Below are 18614 nucleotides of genomic sequence, written 5' to 3'. Positions count from 1 at the left end.
GCAGCTATTTGGTAACACAATTCCGAGCATTTATCCCAAATAACGTTAATTTCAGCAAATGTAAACGATACGATTTAAAAATATCAGTAAAATTCAATGAAGCGACCAGACCGGTAATCCCGCGAAAATCCTTGCCGCACACAACGTTGTAAATTCGACAAAAGTTCGTAAATTTTTCCGAAACGCGGCGCAAAATTAAACAATCTCGGCGGTAGCCAAAGCCGTGTATTTTCGCCTGGAACGTCCAATTCCGGAACTGTCGTCGTCAAGCCTGCAATGGAATGAATTTCCATTCACGCGTCATTGACAGCAAATTCGAGCAGAATTTGTTTTTCTCGACGCGAAGGAAGCGCAGCGTAACGACTGCAATTTCGGCCATAGCACCGAAAAGTTTCAACGATTAGCCCGTATCACGTAGAAGCGCAACGCGAGACTCCAGCCGACTTTGTTTGTGTTTCAAACAAACGCATATGCGAACGTGTACGATATTATTATATAATCCAAAGTCACGTCTCGGAATTCACGTTAAATTTCAACTTGTCTGGTCGCGCGACTCGGACTCTGTGGTCGTCACGTGCCCAAAAATGGGCGTGCTTCGAAATTGCATCGGGGAATCAAACTCTCCAGAGAGAACGAAAGTCGCAAAGAAATGAGAAATTGCAGCTATCAATTTCACAATGCGCCTGTAAATTACCGTTTAACAAACGTGCATCAAGTATCCAAAAATGAACTTGTCGAAAATAGTCAAAGTGATTGATAGACTGCGGATTTTTATGCATTTATAGGAAAATTGAGTAGATGAAATTCAAAATTGTAGGAAAATTATTTTGCATGAAGATCCGCAGTGTAGTGATTAATAAATAACAGATTGTTCGTAGGCAACGTTACTCCCAATTTCGCAATGTGACTGTGAACTCCTGTCTAACAATAAGAAACTGACATTGAGACGAAACTTTTCCAGAAAACGTTATGCAAATAACTCCAACCTTGAAAGTTAATATTTATCGGCATGAATGTTCTATAGGAATTTTCCTGCGGGGTCTTGCAAACTCCAGAATGAATAATTTCTGAGAGATAGATGAGGTTCGAGTTTTGTGAATGAATTATTACCGTGTAGTTAAGTCTTTTTCGAAGTCTACACGGCTGGCTCTTCGTACTTGTGACTTAATAATTTTTGGAATGCTTCAGAAATGTTTTTACAGGAAACAAAGTCTTGTTAAAGCTTCGATCTCGGAATAGAATTGTTTTCAACTGGTACACGCGATAAAGGCATTCTAAGGTTAACGATTTTCTCAGCCGAATATCTCGACGAGATTAAATCTCTCATTACATTAATTCGAAAACAATGGAAGAAACTATCAGGTTGTTCTCGCTGAGCGGGGTAAATTAGATTTGCCTAAACTCCACATCAAACCGTCGCATCGAATGTACCTGCTAAGCTGCGAGCAGAAGCCAATTTTCTACCGAGATTAGATCATGCAAATAGTATCTCTGCAGGTAAGGAATTACCGTGAATAAGCATTCCGAGGGGTACTCCTACGTGTCACGGGAAAGTGCCAATTACACGAATGCTGTTGTGCTTCCAATGACGTTCGTTCCGCCCTTTAATTCTTACTTATCGCCCCCAGACGATCAATGATCTCGAAAACAATTTTAACGTTGCTCCATTAACTAAATCTGCTCATCATATAAAATTTTTCAAAATTCTCTAATCTGAATTTCATAGTTTTCGCTTGCAACCCCCATCCCTAACAAGATACATTCTTTTTCTACCCTTTATAATTTGCTCGCGATTCTTTCATCTTAATATCGCGATTAACAACCGAGAAACACAAAGATGAAGATTGTTGTTTACCCTTATATTATTCTTGAATGAAGGGTTGGCGAATAAAATTTTGGAGGATTATCTTTCAACCTAAAAGAATTGTTTTGCACAATTAATTAGACCGCTAATTTAGGCCGCTCCTTCAAAAGTCCTACGTTTTACAAAATTACGCTTCGTAAACGCAAAAATAGAACTTTTGAGGGCGACAAATCCCATCTTTCCATTATCGAGAAATGAGAAGGCGCACCGTTGCAATCCTGAAAACGAGATTACCTCTTAAATGAAATAATGGCATTTTTTCGAAAATCACAGATTCAGTGTTGAAACAGTGGATTGAACGAGGCGCTCCAGTTTTAAAGCGACGGTACGTATAAAATACAGTGGAGTTGTATGCGAAACACGATCCCGTTGGAACGTAATATTTTAATTAAATTAGCCTTTATAAATATCTTCGTCGATTACGTATCGTTCGACAACAGAACGGCCGTCGAAACAAATGAAATAATCCTTGGAACGGGACGCGTTGTTACAATACCGTTACAAACGCAACGCGATAGAGGGTCGAAAGCATAATTGAACGAAAGAGAACGCGAGTTGTAACGATCGCTCGAAACGCGAAAAAGCACGATATCCGTTTCCCCGCTCAAGTGGGACACCAGGCATTAGCATTTTTGCCACTTGACAATTGCGGTACGAAAATTCTGTTCGGGATGTTCGATGCTGGGATTCTGGCCAATCAATAAACGTCGTGTTCTCTCCACCGTCGTCGTCGCTCGTCGTCGTACCCGTATATTCCATGATTCACACTCCGAATAACTTTCATGTTCAATATTTATCGTATTCGACCGATGTTACGACTATCTGTCTCGCGTCCCACCATAATGCCGCGTATGCTCGCAATTGATGTCGATAAATGAATAATGTATCGGTTGTCGATAGTCTCCTTAATCCATCTGGACTCGTCTCCAAACCCGTAACCGAACCTTTCTTCCGTGAAATTGGCTTCTTTCGATGGCCGTATTCAATTGATCCTGTTCTGAATTGCCTATTAAATTGAATTTGAACAACGAACTTTTTTCCCCCGGCTAAACGATTCGGTTTCGTACACCTACCGACGCGTACCCAGCCTCTGCAATAATGTCGAACCAGAAATTTCCTCGCTTCAATCGAAGATTATGTATTATCATTAGCCATCGGATTTTATGCATTTGTGACAAAAATGAGTATGTAAAACATTAAAAACATCAGACGAATTTAAAAATACTGGAATATAATTTTCAACTTATTTTAACTGGAAAATTAAACATTTCTTCCGACCTAGAACATTTCCATTCTCCACGATTTTTTAAGTGACTCTGGTTTGCTTCAATTCAGGTGGCACATTTTCATTCTGCATAAAAATCCGCTGTGTGATTATCATTTAGTACAATAATCTGGAGAATTATCTTGTAAAATTGAAATTCATCTCTTCCCGCTTCCAAATCCTGCAACATCAATCCTTCGACCCCCGAGTTTTCGAGAACAGGCCATGCTTCATGCGGACGCTTTCAATTTCGTGAGGAATGTTTTCTTTCCATTTCTCCGGTGATGTTGGATTATTGAAGTAAACCTGCCTCTTAAGATACATATCTGCGCGAAAAATTGTGGTGGGGTTAAATTAGGAATTTTCCGGATTATCAAAACTAAAAATTTTCCGAATTTTCCGGAAAATCAGTTCTTGTAGCATTAATCCGCGATCCACAAGCTTATTGTAAATATTTCGAGGATCGCTCCATCTTGTCGAAGCCTGGACCTGTCTCCATGTTTGCATCTAATTTATAGAGGCTACAAATTATTGGGAGTACAAATAAGTCTCCGCCATTTAAAATCAGATAGCGCAACCAGTAAGTTATGGCCGGCTAGTGTCAGATGTAAGACGTCATATCGTAAGGTTGCACATCTGTCAACAACATAATCTCGAAATATTAGCGATTGGGTATCAGAGCGTCGTATATTTTTTTCGTGCGAAAATGTCGAGTTTTGAGCCGAATAAACGTCATTTGTGAGAAGTTCTGATTTACTTCTTTAATTTGAAGAAATCTGCAGCTGCATTAAGTGAGAGAAGTTGTCGTGAGTGGTTTCAAAAGTTCAAGAAGGTTACTCTAGACACGACAAAATAATTCTTCTGCATGATAATGCTCGTCCTCATGTTGCGGCGCCAGTCAAAACCTACTTGAAAACACTTAATTGGGAAGTTTTACCCCACCCGCCGTATTCACCAGTTACATGCTCCTTTTGATTACTACTTGTTTCGATCGATGACGCATGGCCTGTCTGAGCAGCGCTTCACATCATATGACGATACCAAAAATTGGGTCGATTCATGGATAGCGTCAAAAGATGAAGCGTTCTTCCGACGCGGTATCCGAATGCTGTCAGAATGATGAGAAAAAGTAGTGGCCAGCGATGGACAATACTTTGAATAAAACATAAGGCACCGTTTTTTCGCAATAAATGCCCAATTTAAAATGAAAAAACGGCGGATTCTTATTTGTACTCCCAATAATTTTGATAGTAATGCGTAATCATTTGTAACAGTACTTCAGAGGACGTCGCGCGTCGACAGATCAAATTGGCGGATAAATAAAAGTGGAACAAATGTCTGACAAATAGCCGTGAGAACGCGTTATTAAATACAGAAGCGTAATATGTATGACGGTCTGGCATAGATCTATGGAAAAAGAGGAAATTATGCGCGAAATGGGAGGAGGGAGGGCAACATTGTTCGACGAGTTCGCCGATCCGTGAATTTGTTATGCGCGAATCGCTGATATGAAAGAACGCAAAGAGACAGCCGAAAATTTCGGGCTTTTTGCCGGTGGTCCTCGAATTTGTTCGTTAATTTCGAACAATTTCCATAAATTGATCTAGTCCGGCGTTGAATTCGCATTACTTGATACGTTCGTTAGTTACGCGCAGTTTCCGCGTACATGTGTAAGCACAAAGTTAGTGTGTGAGACCAACTGAAACCGTATGCAAATGACATCGAACCGGTACAGGAAGGCGCCATTAAATTAATGTTAACGTTTAACGTTAACGTTTCTTTTCTCGTGCCGCGCTCGCGTTGCTCGCCGGGGAAACAATTTGCTAGCCGTTTGTTCCGCGTTTACACACCGTGGAAAATCAACGATCAACCTTTCACCTATCATTTTCATAAAATCACGCCACCCCACCGAATCATTATTCTCTCAATACTCTTATAAAATGTGCCAAACGCCGTCACCTGGGCAAATTGAATTTTCCAGTGAATTCACTGGACGACTTTATGTACACATTTGTAAAAATAGTTTACACAGAGAAGTGTTAAGTGGACGTAACCAAGGTTCGATAAATATTTTTGTATAATTCTGTGGGGCTTTTTATAAAAGTTGTTGATCAAATCTGCGTGTTCCTCGGTTTACAGTCAGCGAAGTACTATCTTCTGTTTGTTAGATTACTGTTACAGTTCTACTAGCAACGATCATTTACAACTAATATTAACGGTACACAATTCAAACATTTACAAATATAATATGTTTACAGCGCGATTGTAGAACATTCTAGACCAGGCCTGTTAACAACTTTTAGAAAGAACCCTACAGAAAATAATGATTAGATAATTTCACCTTTTCTGCGAAAAATTTAAAAATGCAAAAATAAGGTACCTCGCATTTCCACGAAGTTTTCGGGACACTATTTACGCGGATTATGGAACCGACTTCGTCGAAGGTAATTTCCATGTGAAACCCGATCCTTTGTAAAACTATGTAGAGCACCATCGCATAAAACTGTATCCGCACGAAGTGCCATTTGAAATGCATTGGCGAGTTCGGTGAAAGAGCTTTAGATAACCAGAAGCGACACGAAGCCAAACGTGCACTGCCAAAAATAAAATCAACACGATCGATTTCGAACTGCATTTAAACCCAATTGAAATCGAGCAGATCCCCGTCCGAAAATATTTCATCGTTCCGAATTATTGTAAATATTCGAATATAATTGCACGTATGCATAAAACTAAAAATAATTTCAGTATCGCATCGGGATTTATACGTTCGAGTAAAAAGAATAGCGGAACGAGAAGCGGAGGGTCATGTAACGTTATCCACAAACATTTACGGCGTATTATGTTTTGTAGCCGTGACGCAGAGCTACTGGGGGAAAAAATACAAGTATTTGCAATATCAACATTTTTTTATACCGTGAAAGTGCCCCTTGAGGCCACGTGCGACCAGCAATAATAGTTTCTTCTGCGTCGGCCAGCAGAACAGTGTCAACCCTTCCCTTGCTTCGAAACTCTTCTTGGTTTCTTATGTAAGCCGTGAAACTCAAGTTTTTACTGTATGTCAGTATACTATATTTTATTATGTAACGTAGGGAGACGGCTACGAGTATCGAATTTACAAAACTATTTTTCTCTTGCGAATATGTGCGCGTGCTTGCGCTCCAAGGTGCCTGTACTTTATTTTCCTACTGCGTTTTGTAATAACAAATGCCCCTTTGCAGTTTCATTAAAAAATAAATACATGCGCATTTATGGCAAAATTTGTTATAGATTGTACATTATTCCTTCTATAACATAAAACTATTGAAATGTTTGCTTCTATTCTCAATTACACCGAGAACGTTACCCAAATCGTCAAGTTCTGTATTGTTTGACGACTACCATAGCACACACACTACTATAATGACTATACTAAGTGACGTATGCAAATCCCTTTCAAAATGCACCGCGCTGCTATCGCAGTAAGCAAAGACGAACATAAAGTGACTTGATCTGCGTTAAGCAAAAATTAAAATAAACCTCATCACTAGACTGCGAATCTTTATGCAGAATAAAAATGTTCGTCGTCAATTACAAAGATTCTGGAGCCAAATAAAAATTGATTACTTCATCCAATATCTCTAATTAAAATTACGGCTGTTCATTTTTGTCATAAATGCATCAAATCCGGTTTTCATTCTGATACGTCGAATCTAATTAGACTGTTCAGTTTTCGTTTGATTAAATAAATTACTCGAACCGTAGCTTTCACGATGGAAAATCGTTGCGTGAAAAAGAGAAGGTAGAAATGAGAGAGTCGACGTTAAATCTCCCGGCAGCCTTTGCTCTCTTAAACTACGTCTCCTATTGTAGCGAATCAGTTTCGCGCATTCACGCGTTCGGCTCCGGCTCCGGCGTAGACGGAAGGTTTATTTCTGTTGTCAGAAATTCGCGCAGCTCCAGTCGCCACTAGAACACATCTATTTTGAGCTTGCGTTGTGTTACTTCCAAGAAAGTTCATAGGGAAATATCCTGTAGTAAAATACGTCAGGCCAAACAACGGAGAATCTAATTAAGCCGACTCAATTACAGAGGAACGGGATGTGTTTAACGTAAATCCGCCGAGAGACCCTGCGCTCGGCTTGTGTTGCGCGCGTTCCTGTTTCTTTGTAAATAGCATTCTTAAAATGCTGGAGTCTGTTGATATCGCGTATCAACTTCACCTTTCTCACTCCACCACGACGAAAAAAGAATACTTTAAAGACGCTTACAGTAATTAAAAGTGTGAGCATTTCGCGTGCTAATCTGAAAAGGCAATGGAAAACTGCGCCATTATGCAAAATAACATCTTTTACCTGAATTGCAACGAGCGGAAGTCAAACAGGAATCTATTTTTTATCTTAACATGTTTAATATGTTGTAAATAATATAATAGTATTCTTTACTGATGCAAAATAAAAACGTTTTGCATTGATTGTGGGAAGCGAGAGCAAAATAGAAATTGATTTCACCCTTTAATGATATTCTTGCATTAAAAATAACGTTGCAATATCCTTAAATTCTAATCTTTCACTGAATGCATCCACACTCCAGAAAAATGAAATTACTTTCCGAACAACGTAATACATCCGTGATAATTTTCGAACAATTCCGCTAATGTTTCGTTATTATTCGTTTCAAGAGCACGGAATTATTCATTCTAGCAACTTTTTCCGGAACGACCAAAATAGGGGATCAGCGGAACCGACTTTTTCCATTCATCGTTGAAAATAAAACCGGGCTTTTGTTCAAGAATTAAACGGTAGCAGTTCAACACATCTTCGCCATGAATCATTGAAACGGCGAGCTGAATAATTTTTTCGGCGGAATAAAGTTCGCATGCCTTGGCTCGGAAAAAGGTCGCAACGAATGGAATTTAGTTCTTACACTTCTTAACGTTCGGGAAAACAGAGGTTACATTTTTTGCCATTGTTGAACGAGTCTAGGCTAGGCGGAGTACACGAGAGCAGGCAAGATCGCAAAGCGTTTCGGCAGCGGAGTTTCGGTTCGGTAGCAAAAAGTTTGCTCTAAAAATCGATGGACGGACTTGAATCGGTAAAAAGGCGAACAGAGTGAGGGGGTGGGGATCCGAACGGAATTGAAACACGTCCCAGGGAAAGAAGAAAAGTGTCCCGAAAGCTGGACTCGTTTAATCTCGCTGTGAACGCGTTTAATGCTAATCATGGGATTAACGACGATGCAAATGATCGCGATTGAAGCGAACGAAAACGAGAGGAATTTGTAAACGATCCTCCTCTCGCTCTACCCCGTGTTCTGACGTAACCGGATGTGTCCGTCGAAAAACTAATAATTCGGCGGAGCACGCGGCAGAATAGAACGGTTCTATTGAAACCGGTATCGGTAATCGATACCGGCAATTAATACGAACACGATGTCGCAAGGTTAAGCGTAAATATTATCGCAGCATTAATTTTCGTTTGGATTTGCATGCCCGTACTAGCCGAACTATGTGCGAATGCGTATATCGACCCCTCCGGTCCTCGTGTGGGCACAGTGTTTCAAAAGACGCCGTGCGGACTCGGAATAATTTATACTGTTAATTATATGCTATTCTATTATCAACGCTGCGGTTGGCTAAAGTTGTCCCGTTCGTTCAAAAACGTCGCAAATACCCGCGAACAATATTTTGATTAAAGTTTCAAGGTACTAATAATAATACAGTATTACATTTAGCACAGTTCAAAATGTGGTGTTGAATAAGTTAGTACTATTTTCTACAAAGGGTGGGGGGGGACACGAGAATGGGGATACATTCGATGTATCGATTGTGTCGGGTGAATAGTTTATGCATTTGTAGCAAAATTAAGTAGATGAAATTCAAAATTGTAGGAAAATTTTAAAAATTGAAGATGTACATATATGATTTCTCATCTATTAAAGTTATTAAGGGAAGATATAACATTCTGTTTGGTTTCTATCCCTCGCAATCGATACAATTTTTCTTTTGCATAAAGATACGCAATCTATTGATGCGATTCTATCAGGAACAATTTGTGTTTCGCAATTGTTCACTTCACTTTAAATACATATGGTGTCTCTTCAATGTTTTAATATTTAAGTTACGGCGAAAGTATTGTAGTAGAAATAACAATTTTCATCAGTGTTTCAGTAGAGTGTGCACTAGGAACCACAGTATTCGTCGTACGTATATTTCACCGCGTACAATTCGTATATTTCGTTTTTAGAAAAAAAGCAATTACTTTTGCGGAAGATGCAATCTCGATTGTTGCTATTTTATTGTTTGCACAGGGTCTTCGGCGAATTTAATTAAAAATTACAAAAGAACAGCGGTAGGAGTTCATTTATTGGACGAGGTTGGATAACATTCATGAGACTGTTAAGCAACTGTTAAACATTTAATATTCCTGAGCTAATTGCGGCTGTATCATCAACGAACAGTTTCAACGTCGTAATTAAATATTATCATGAAAATTGAATAATACCATAATACATACGTATTACAATAATATATTCTAACGAACTACGATTGTGTTGTTTGAATGCAGCCGTAAATGGATTAAAAGCATAATCGTTTAATTGTTGTAAATATTTTCAGCGAGGTATTCAGTATTCAGGCAGTCACGTTTCTAAACAAAAGCTATGTGATCCAGGTCACGAAGGAACCAAGCACGGGACTTAAAATTTTGCAAAAGTACACCGTCGACCGTTCCGTAACTCGATTGTATGGCTGTGCGGTGTGCACACGCCTACACATCGATTCGTGTCGAGTCGTTAATCCTAAAACTGTCAAGAACTGAAAAACCCCGGTTCCATGGCCGACACAGTGTCGGTTTTCTAGTATTTAAAAGTTCGTACAGTATAACGAAAACTGCATGTACTATAACTTCGCCCGCGTTGAGGCGCGAGAATTTTAAATTGCAGTTTTTCGAGCGAAACCGCGGTCGAACTATCTGCCTCCAAACATTTATGCGAAAAAAAAAGGACTGAGATGCTTTTAACCACGCTACGTAAACTTACGCTGCACACGGATTTGCAAAATACACATGGAGCGAAGTATACAAATTACAAACATTTCAGTGTTGTACGAGGTATTGTATCAATTTCATATCTATGTGAAGAATAAAATTCATATGGAATGGAATTATTCTAGGTTGGAAGAAATGTTTAATTTTTTTTGTGCCCATCATTATGAAAGTGGTCCAAGTCGTATATTTCTTGTTCCGAGATATTTAAAGGAATAGGATATGAATTCCATATAATGTTGAAATGACAAGCACTATCCAACAGTTCATTTTTCATTGAATTAATTTGGTTTAAAATACTGTGATGTGAAATAACTAGACAGCGGATTTTATGCGTTCATGGCAGAAATTAGTAGGTGTAATTTAAAACAGTAAAAACATTAGAAAAATTTAAAAACACCTATTAAACATATTAAGAGAATGAAAATAAACTTCTACTTCACTCCAGCTTGTTGCAATTCAAGATCCGGTGTTTAGAAATAACTGATAAACTCATCTGTTTTAAATTTTGAAGACCACTTCCATAATTATGGGCACAATTGTACTGTTGCAAAAGGAGCCTCAATGACGATCATAATTTTTACTTTTTCTTTTTTTGAACCCCAGGAAAATTCCTCCAGCCCATTAAAAGAAATACCGAACGATCAATAAAATAACGCGAACACGTAAATTTACGCGTCGATTCCCTCGAAAACGATACTCGTCGCAAGAATTTCCGCAGGCAGTAAATAGCGCAGGTTCAAGAAGGAATAGATCAGAATTTTCCGCGAGCGACCGTAAAGCGAAAAAATATGTAATACTGGTGCCGACAGGAAGTTCCATTTGTAAGGGGTTCGAATGCTTCCGCACAGGCGAAAGGAACGATTTCGACGGAACGCGTCGTAAAGAATCCGAATTCTTCAGAGTTCATTAACTTCACCGGGGTAGATAGGCCAGAATTTCTCGCACAGGCTCTCTCGATAATAAACGCGTAGAATATATTCGCGGAGAGCGGCGCGGTGTTGCGTTGCGTATCTTCCGGTGCGGTGACGACACGCGCGCAATAAATTTTTTCGCGGTACTGGCTCGTGGAATTCACAAACACGCCGACTTTATATTTCCCCTCCTGTTTCGATTGCTCGGGCGTACATTTACATCTGGCTGTTGTGCGCAAACATTAATTTGCGGTACCGAGATGGTGCAGCGGTCCAGTTTTATCCGCGATTTTAATTCGAAATTACGCGCCGGTGGTCTTCGCCCCGGCAGAAATTAAAGAAACATTATTGAAACAGTATTTCTACGGTTTCGAATTGAAAGTGAAACGCGTTGCGAAACAAGCGGTTGGAACACCAAATATGTGCCCATAATTATGAAAGTGGTCCAAGTCAAAATTTAAAAAAAAAAAGTGTGTTTATCAGTTAATTCACATCTCATTATTTTAGCTAAATTAATTCAATGTAAGTTTTACAATATTGTGAGAAATGAACCGTTGGATACTGCTTGTTATTTCAACATTATATATGGAATTCATTTAGTGTTAATTATGAAACTGGTCTAAATCAAAAAATGAGTTTATCAGTTGTTTCACATCACATTATTTTAAACTAAATGAATTCAATGTCATTTTTACGATATTGTGAAAAATGAGCCGTTTTTCTTTAAATATCTGGAAACAAGAAATATATGACTTGGACCACATTCATAATTCTGGGCACATCAAGCTGTACCACTGCAATTCTGTGGTTACCAATTTACTTCTATTTTGGTAGTCATTCTAAACATTCGGCGAATTTCTATTGTACTATCTTTTTTCCGGATGATACAACCCCCATCCCCTGGATCCTCGACGTCCCTCAAGTCTGTTAAGTCTCTTCAGTACTTTGGGAAGAGTACTTTCGCGTCTCTTTACTCAAGTCTCTTTACTTAAGTCTCTTTAGTGTTTCAGCAAGGTTAAAGCACCACGACTTTGTTCTATAAAAATCTTTCTCTTGCGCAGAATAAATTACTCTTCTGTATGATGAAAATTATTATGGGGCTATCGATGATATTAAATTATATGGACCATATTTTAATTGGTTGAAGAAGACACCTTTATTAGTGTCTTCCACAAATTCAATGAAATTATATATACAAAATCAACAGCAAAATAAAACCATGAAAAGTACAAAATATCAACGATACCATGAAACAACATTGGCTGTTACAAACAGGCAAAATCATTTCTCCGAGAGCTATACGATGAATATGATAATCAGCGTCAAACAACGAGCAGAACGTAAACACGATTACGAGAATCATTTTAAACGCTCTTTGTATCTCACGCACCGCTAGTTTCCGATGCTCGGGAAACCGAAAAACAAATATGCAATCTCGATCGATCACATCGTATTCAGAAATAAATTTACATGTATTCGGGACCGGTGACTCAATTAATAATACAAAGAGCCGATCCGATAGAAACGTCCGCGAAGCTATCAAATTAATCGTGAAACGTGTAAAAAGCTTAATATGCAAATGCGTCGATTATTCTTCTATCATTCTCCTGTTGTGCTTTCAGAGAGAATGTCTTGCAATTAGTAAAATGGAATTCTCCCATCAATCTCTTCGTCGAATTTGAATATAAATTCATTCAGAATCGCAAAATTTGTTGTGATTACAATCACAAATTTCATACGTTTTAATACATTTATATTGTTGATGAATTTTGTTGAGATGAATGATTATTAGACAGCGGATTTGATGCGTTTATAACAGAAATTAGAAGGTGTAATTTAAAACAATAAAAACATTAGAAACATATTAAGAATGAACATAAATTTCCATATCACTCCAGTTTATTGAAATTCAGGTAGACAATGTTTATTTTGCATCAAGATCCGCTGTCTAATGATTAGACTATGCATTTATGACAACAATGAGTTGGTGTAATTTAGAATAGCAAAAATATTAGGAAAATTTAAACATACTATTATATTATTTTCAACCTACTAAACATAATAGGGAAGAAAATAAATTTCTATTTCATTCCAGTTTGTGGAAATTTAGGTAGACAATGTTTATTTTGCATGAAGATCCGCTGTTTAATGATCGTCTACAAAATGTCTAGACGCTTTTCTTGTTTCCGTCTGACGGTAAACAATAATGTCAACACATGGACGGAGTGTGACAAGATTGAATCTATTTAAATTTTGTACGGTTTTCATTATAAAAATATATACGAATTCAGTGTTGCCAATTTTATAAGGCAACATTGGCCAGATACTTTCAATGTGTGTGTGTGCACGATAGGTGCAGCTTCTTTCACTTCAACATTTTTAAGTGTTTACTTTAGTACTTTATTCATCATAGACTGTAAAATAGTTTAGCATTTCCTCGACCATTAACAAAAGTCCAAGTATAATACAATCGGCGGGCTATTCATCACTCGCTAGTCCAAGTTGTTCTAACTTCCGCAGCGGAGTGGCAAGTTTCGCGAAGCATGTTCGCAAAACGAGGCGACAATGTGTTCTCCGTTTGCACCCGGGAAACCATATTTTTTTTTGCTTTTCACAGTTTGCATCGGTTACGCGTGAACACATCCCACTCGTTCCCACTCATTTTCCAGTTAGAAATTCTTCCCGCATATGTCTTCTTTCCTCGTGTTCATCATCCACCCCGCGGGCCCTCCCGCTAAATTTCCCGGAGTGTTTCGCGACTTTCAACAGCATGGCGGTGCCGTGCCAACTTCTTTTGAATTCGCGCGTGACCCGTTTCCACGGGTGCCGGTCGAATCGCGAGCACCGTGCGAAATAATTATCCGGGAGTGTTTCGCACGTTCCACAACTGGTTTCCCGGTAGTGACTCACCTTCGGCATTGTGGAGGATCTGCGACGCGGCTAGGATCGATAGAAGGATCGTTGCGATCGCACGTTTTCCGGTAGCCCGTCTGAAGAGAGGATGATTCGTGTGTCCGTCGGCCATCCTCAAAAATCAGTGTCGCGTCGTCTGTCGACGAACCGGAACCGCGATAATCTCAACAGCTCACGCACCACATTCGTCGCACCACTGTATCGTGTATGATCTATCTCTTCGCACAACGAGAGACAAAAAGGGAGATCGAGAGAACTAGACAGATAAAGATAGACAGATAGAGAGAGAGAGGGGACCCTTGGTGATCTTCACTCGCGGTCAAACACACTCACAGAGTACCCGGCGCGGCGGCGCGCGTATCACAAACAAAGAGGAGAATACCGATCGAATCCCGGATCGAAAGTTCGAATATCGCGGTGGATGGTGGTTCACCGAGAGTCACTGGGCGGTCGTTAGACAGCCGGCCGCGATCATTGGTCCCGAGGTTCTCCGGCACACGGGTCTGGGGATCGGTCTACCGAGCATCCGATTCCGGAGAGGTTTGTACGGGACTCGAGAGGGGCGGAAGACGTCGGCCTGGCCCGGAAGGAGATGTACTCGTTTCGAGTGTACAAGCGCGGCGAGGACCCGGTCGTCGGGTTGCTAAAAGCGTGTCAGCGGAGCGGCAAGGAAGAAGCGACGAGGAGCACGTGCACGCTCGATAAACGGCGGGCTACTGTGTGGAGAGACGACGACGGTTTGCGAGAGGGTAAGAACGAGAGAAATAGAAGGGAAGAGGTAACCTGGAGCAACAGAGAGTGAGATAGTGGGAGGGAAGGAGAGTCGGGTTCAGGGCGTCGACAAGTGCGAGAGGATCCGAGAGAGGAATTCGGGGATGCTGATACTGCTGCTGCTGATGATGATGATCGAGCGTGTGTTATCCTTTGGTGGTGTTATCAGAGGGGTTGGAGCGCACACACCACGAGAGAGGGAGAGAGAGAGAGTGAGGTGGATAGATCGGTGTCAATGGTGTGGGTGCGTGGGGCTCTGTTCACCAGAGAAACCACCTCGACGACTGACCCAGAGAGGAAGAGAGCCCGCGAGATACCCGACTGATGACGGTGCCGGAGACGAGGCGGCACGACGCGATACGACCGATTCGTACGCTTACCCGAAACTAAGCGATTCGTGGCGAGCGGCGCGCACCTGTCGTTCCGCGGGTCGCTGCGCATGTCCCTACGAAGGAAGCCGACTGCCTGCAACGGTAGCTCGTCCGTCCGGGGTGGTGGGCGCAGATGGGAGAACCGTGGCAGTCTCTGCATGAACGCGGAAAGGTGGTGGAAAGTCCTGAACATGGAATTAAGATTTTCCGTGTGACCTGAACCCCTGCCGCGCCGCGCGGCACATCTCGCTCGAGCCATCGTTGCTCTCCTCACGCCCCATACAACCCCTACACTAGGATCAACCCTAGCTGCACCTAAGCAAAAGTGACCGAAAACTTCGTATATTTTGGGACCCTCGATTTTCGAACTTCTTTCTGACACAATTACAGTAATATTTCCGTAACAAAATTTGTTTTCATCTCGGATAAGAACCCTTCGAAACCCTGAAATTCAAAATATTAGATCCTTCAGATCACTTTCCGAGCAGATATAGCGTTTCAAGCGGAAACATTTTTTTTCTAATTTATAATATTGCCATTTTACGGGATTTTGTTATTCTATGTATATGAAACCGATCCGATTTACACGTAAAATACTGACGTGTTTAGTATATAGTCTGAATAATGGTGTAACAATTTTTAGTGGCGCCTGAGAGTTGCCAGTAGGGTGTAAAGCGTTAACATATATTTTTTACTTCATAAATAACGCTACAATAGGTTTGGCCACGAAAGGCGGGTTATGTAGAAGTGCTACGTATAGGATAACGATCCAGTATGTATTTTCAAAGGTAATCATACATTCCTAGAACCTCCTCAACTTTAAATTTATTTTTGACAATCAGCGCTGGTATAGCGCCAGCAGAAGGGCTGCGAGAAGCAGACCGACAACAATGAACATTTTCACTACAGCACAAACGCTTATTTAACGCGACAACTCTCCAAAACTTCAAATTCGTTTTCATTAATCTGGCTGAATTCTGACTCCTTTGTACCATTTCTCAAACAGTTGTGATGAAAACTCTTGATTTAAAATAAGAGAACAGAGTGGAGCTTAGCAGAATGAACATCCGCGCGCGTGTTGTTTCCACTCGTTAGCACTGTCATCTGAAAACAAACGAACTGAAAATATAAATTAGTAAACTGGAGCAAATGTAATAAATGAAAGCAAGTTCTCCGAAAAAAGTTTTTACAATAACCCGTTCGAATTCACGTTTACTCTCTTTAATAATTAATTACATTTTGCTTGCGTGCGCGAAACAAGTAAATTCGCTATCTCCGAACACGCGTTTTTGTTTAATGATTCCGACTTATATTTGCTGCGACACTAGCGGATCAGCTAATGGAAGATATGATCAGGGAACACCCCGAGGACTTAATTACTAAACGGATTGTATGCATTTATGACAAAAATGAGTAGGCGTAATTTAAAACAGTGAAAATATAGGAGAAACATATTAAGAGAAAAAATAAATTTCTGTCTCACAGTCTTATTGAGCACAAAGATCCGCTGTCTACTAATTACACAGTGAGAGACTTTGGGGTCGCGTATGTTAATGTTAAAAAATGCACGCCGACGTACGGACATTTGGACGAATCTCTCCGGTGTTTTGATTGGCGATATGCAAGTTTTATGTATTGTTCGTCTACTCTAATTTCGCGTCGGGCAAATTCCAACGACTTGCTGTTCCATTAAGTCAATCGACCATCCCCATCGGGGTGTTTGCAACTCAGCTTTCATTTTCATACGCCGTGGAAATTCGATTTGCGGCTCTGAATTTCCTTGACCTCGGGAAATCGTGATGTGTTTCAGGAATATACATATACTATTTGAATAAACGTTGGAAAAAAGGGATTGAGAAATTGTGGGAAGATCATAGACAGCTCTAAAACTCTCACAACTTTTAAATTTAAAAATATAGGACATTTTGGTCAGATTTGATTTACATGTTCCCTACATTTGGAAAAATCAGTAAGTCCCATTTTTATTCAGGTGCTTCAATAACAAAAAATCGTCTGCATCAAAATTTATATAAGTGTCCGATGACTTGTGGACGGGAGTGTATATTTCGATTTTGATATTCTTAAAAATATTTTCCCTTTTTCAAACTTTGCGCTCAATGCGTAACCTGAAGGCATCATCGCACAACTCTGGGATTTTGATGCTGTCATTAGGGCGTCGAACCACAACTCTTCCCGTGCGGGGCGTTTTCGATTTCGAAAAAAATATTTTTTCGCTCCGATCTATTGTATACCTGTCCGTTTCTCGCTCCCGAATAGCGTTTCATGTCGGATCGTGACGGATCAGACTTATTCACTGCCCAGCAAGTTTTCACTTCAACAATTTGATGAAGTTCTCAAGAAATTAGAGATAGACTTATGCTATCATTTCGCTCAGGAGTGTGGAACAGTTGAGCGTCATCAGATCCCCTTCAGCGGTCGCTCGAACACCTGTTTCCTATTGAGTCACGCTGCGTGACTTCTTCCTTCCGAGGGCTGAAAAAGGAATCAGGCTAAAGACGGGCACCATGCTATTACTGTAAAAGATTCCATACGGATATGCCTCGACGCAAAAGTACACGCATTGAACCGCGAGAAAATCATTAGCACGGATGACTTACGTTTATTCTCACCTTATCTCTCGCTCCGATGCTTCAACTTTATACGCACTTCGAGGGAACATTAAATCGAGCGTTATCACTCATGCACGTCCATTCCACGTATATAGGAGAACTGCTAGTTGTCCTAACAAAGGATAGTTTCACACGCGACGAGGAAAAAAAAAGTTGCTGATAGTATCGCGCATCCGAGCGCGGTTCACACGCGGAATTAAATAGAAAGTAAATAGCGGCTACGGCTCTTAAAATAATTTCATTAGTACAAACATCGCCGTACGGTTTTTTAAGAGTCTCCCATGTAAACATGTAGCACCGTAATTTTTAATCATCCTTTGGGTTCGAACGATTTTGTCAAGTATTTAATATGTGGAATGTGTAAAAGTGAATGAGTGAAAAACAAAATTGAAAAATGAAATACATTGTTATTTAGCTCACATTTCTTACTATCAACTTGAAAAAATTTTGTTTTGCTCTTTTTGATTTAACAGTCTGTTAATACGTCACATTTTTAAAAGAAGTAACACGATTATGTATGTTGTTCGGAATAGCTCAATGAAATATTTACGGTCAATCGCGTATATTAGAAACAAATTTCTTTTGCCAATTATTGTGGTCCTCGCCTTTCGTCAATTTACACTTCTCACATTTGACAAGAAGATGCATTGAATCTGCTAAAACATTATAATTGCAAATACATTAGATGAATTTAAGAGTGTCGTGACATTATTGTCGACTTGTTGAAATTATTAAATAACGAAATACATTGTTATCTAGCTTACATTTGGTACAATCAACTTAGAAAAATTTTATATTTAAAAGAAGTAACACATTTTTAAAAGAAGTAGCACAATGATGTCAAATTAGTTCTTTTGCAGCTACA

General features: G+C 39.9%; 1 protein-coding gene across 11 annotated transcripts in view; it reads right to left on the bottom strand.

Annotated features, from left to right (window-relative positions):
* Positions 1-15194, bottom strand: part of Nrm (neuromusculin) — a 407543-nt gene extending 392349 nt beyond the window's left edge. For 4 of the 11 annotated variants that reach the window (XM_076434727.1, XM_076434729.1, XM_076434723.1 and 1 more), the window contains exon 1: positions 13975-15191. In XM_076434727.1, coding sequence (XP_076290842.1) covers positions 13975-14089 — 115 coding nt within the window. In that variant the 5' untranslated portion in view covers positions 14090-15191. Of the gene's footprint in view, positions 1-13974 lie in introns of all 11 variants that reach the window. The other 7 variants (XR_013010095.1, XM_076434722.1, XM_076434720.1 and 4 more) reach the window with 5 other exon arrangements.
* Between the last annotated feature and the right edge of the window lie 3420 nt (positions 15195-18614).

This window comes from Lasioglossum baleicum, chromosome 12 (genome assembly GCF_051020765.1).
Source record: "Lasioglossum baleicum chromosome 12, iyLasBale1, whole genome shotgun sequence".
Lineage (NCBI taxonomy): Eukaryota > Metazoa > Arthropoda > Insecta > Hymenoptera > Halictidae > Lasioglossum > Lasioglossum baleicum.
Note: the sequence above shows the minus strand (reverse complement) of the source record. Positions and strands in the feature narration are given on the sequence as shown.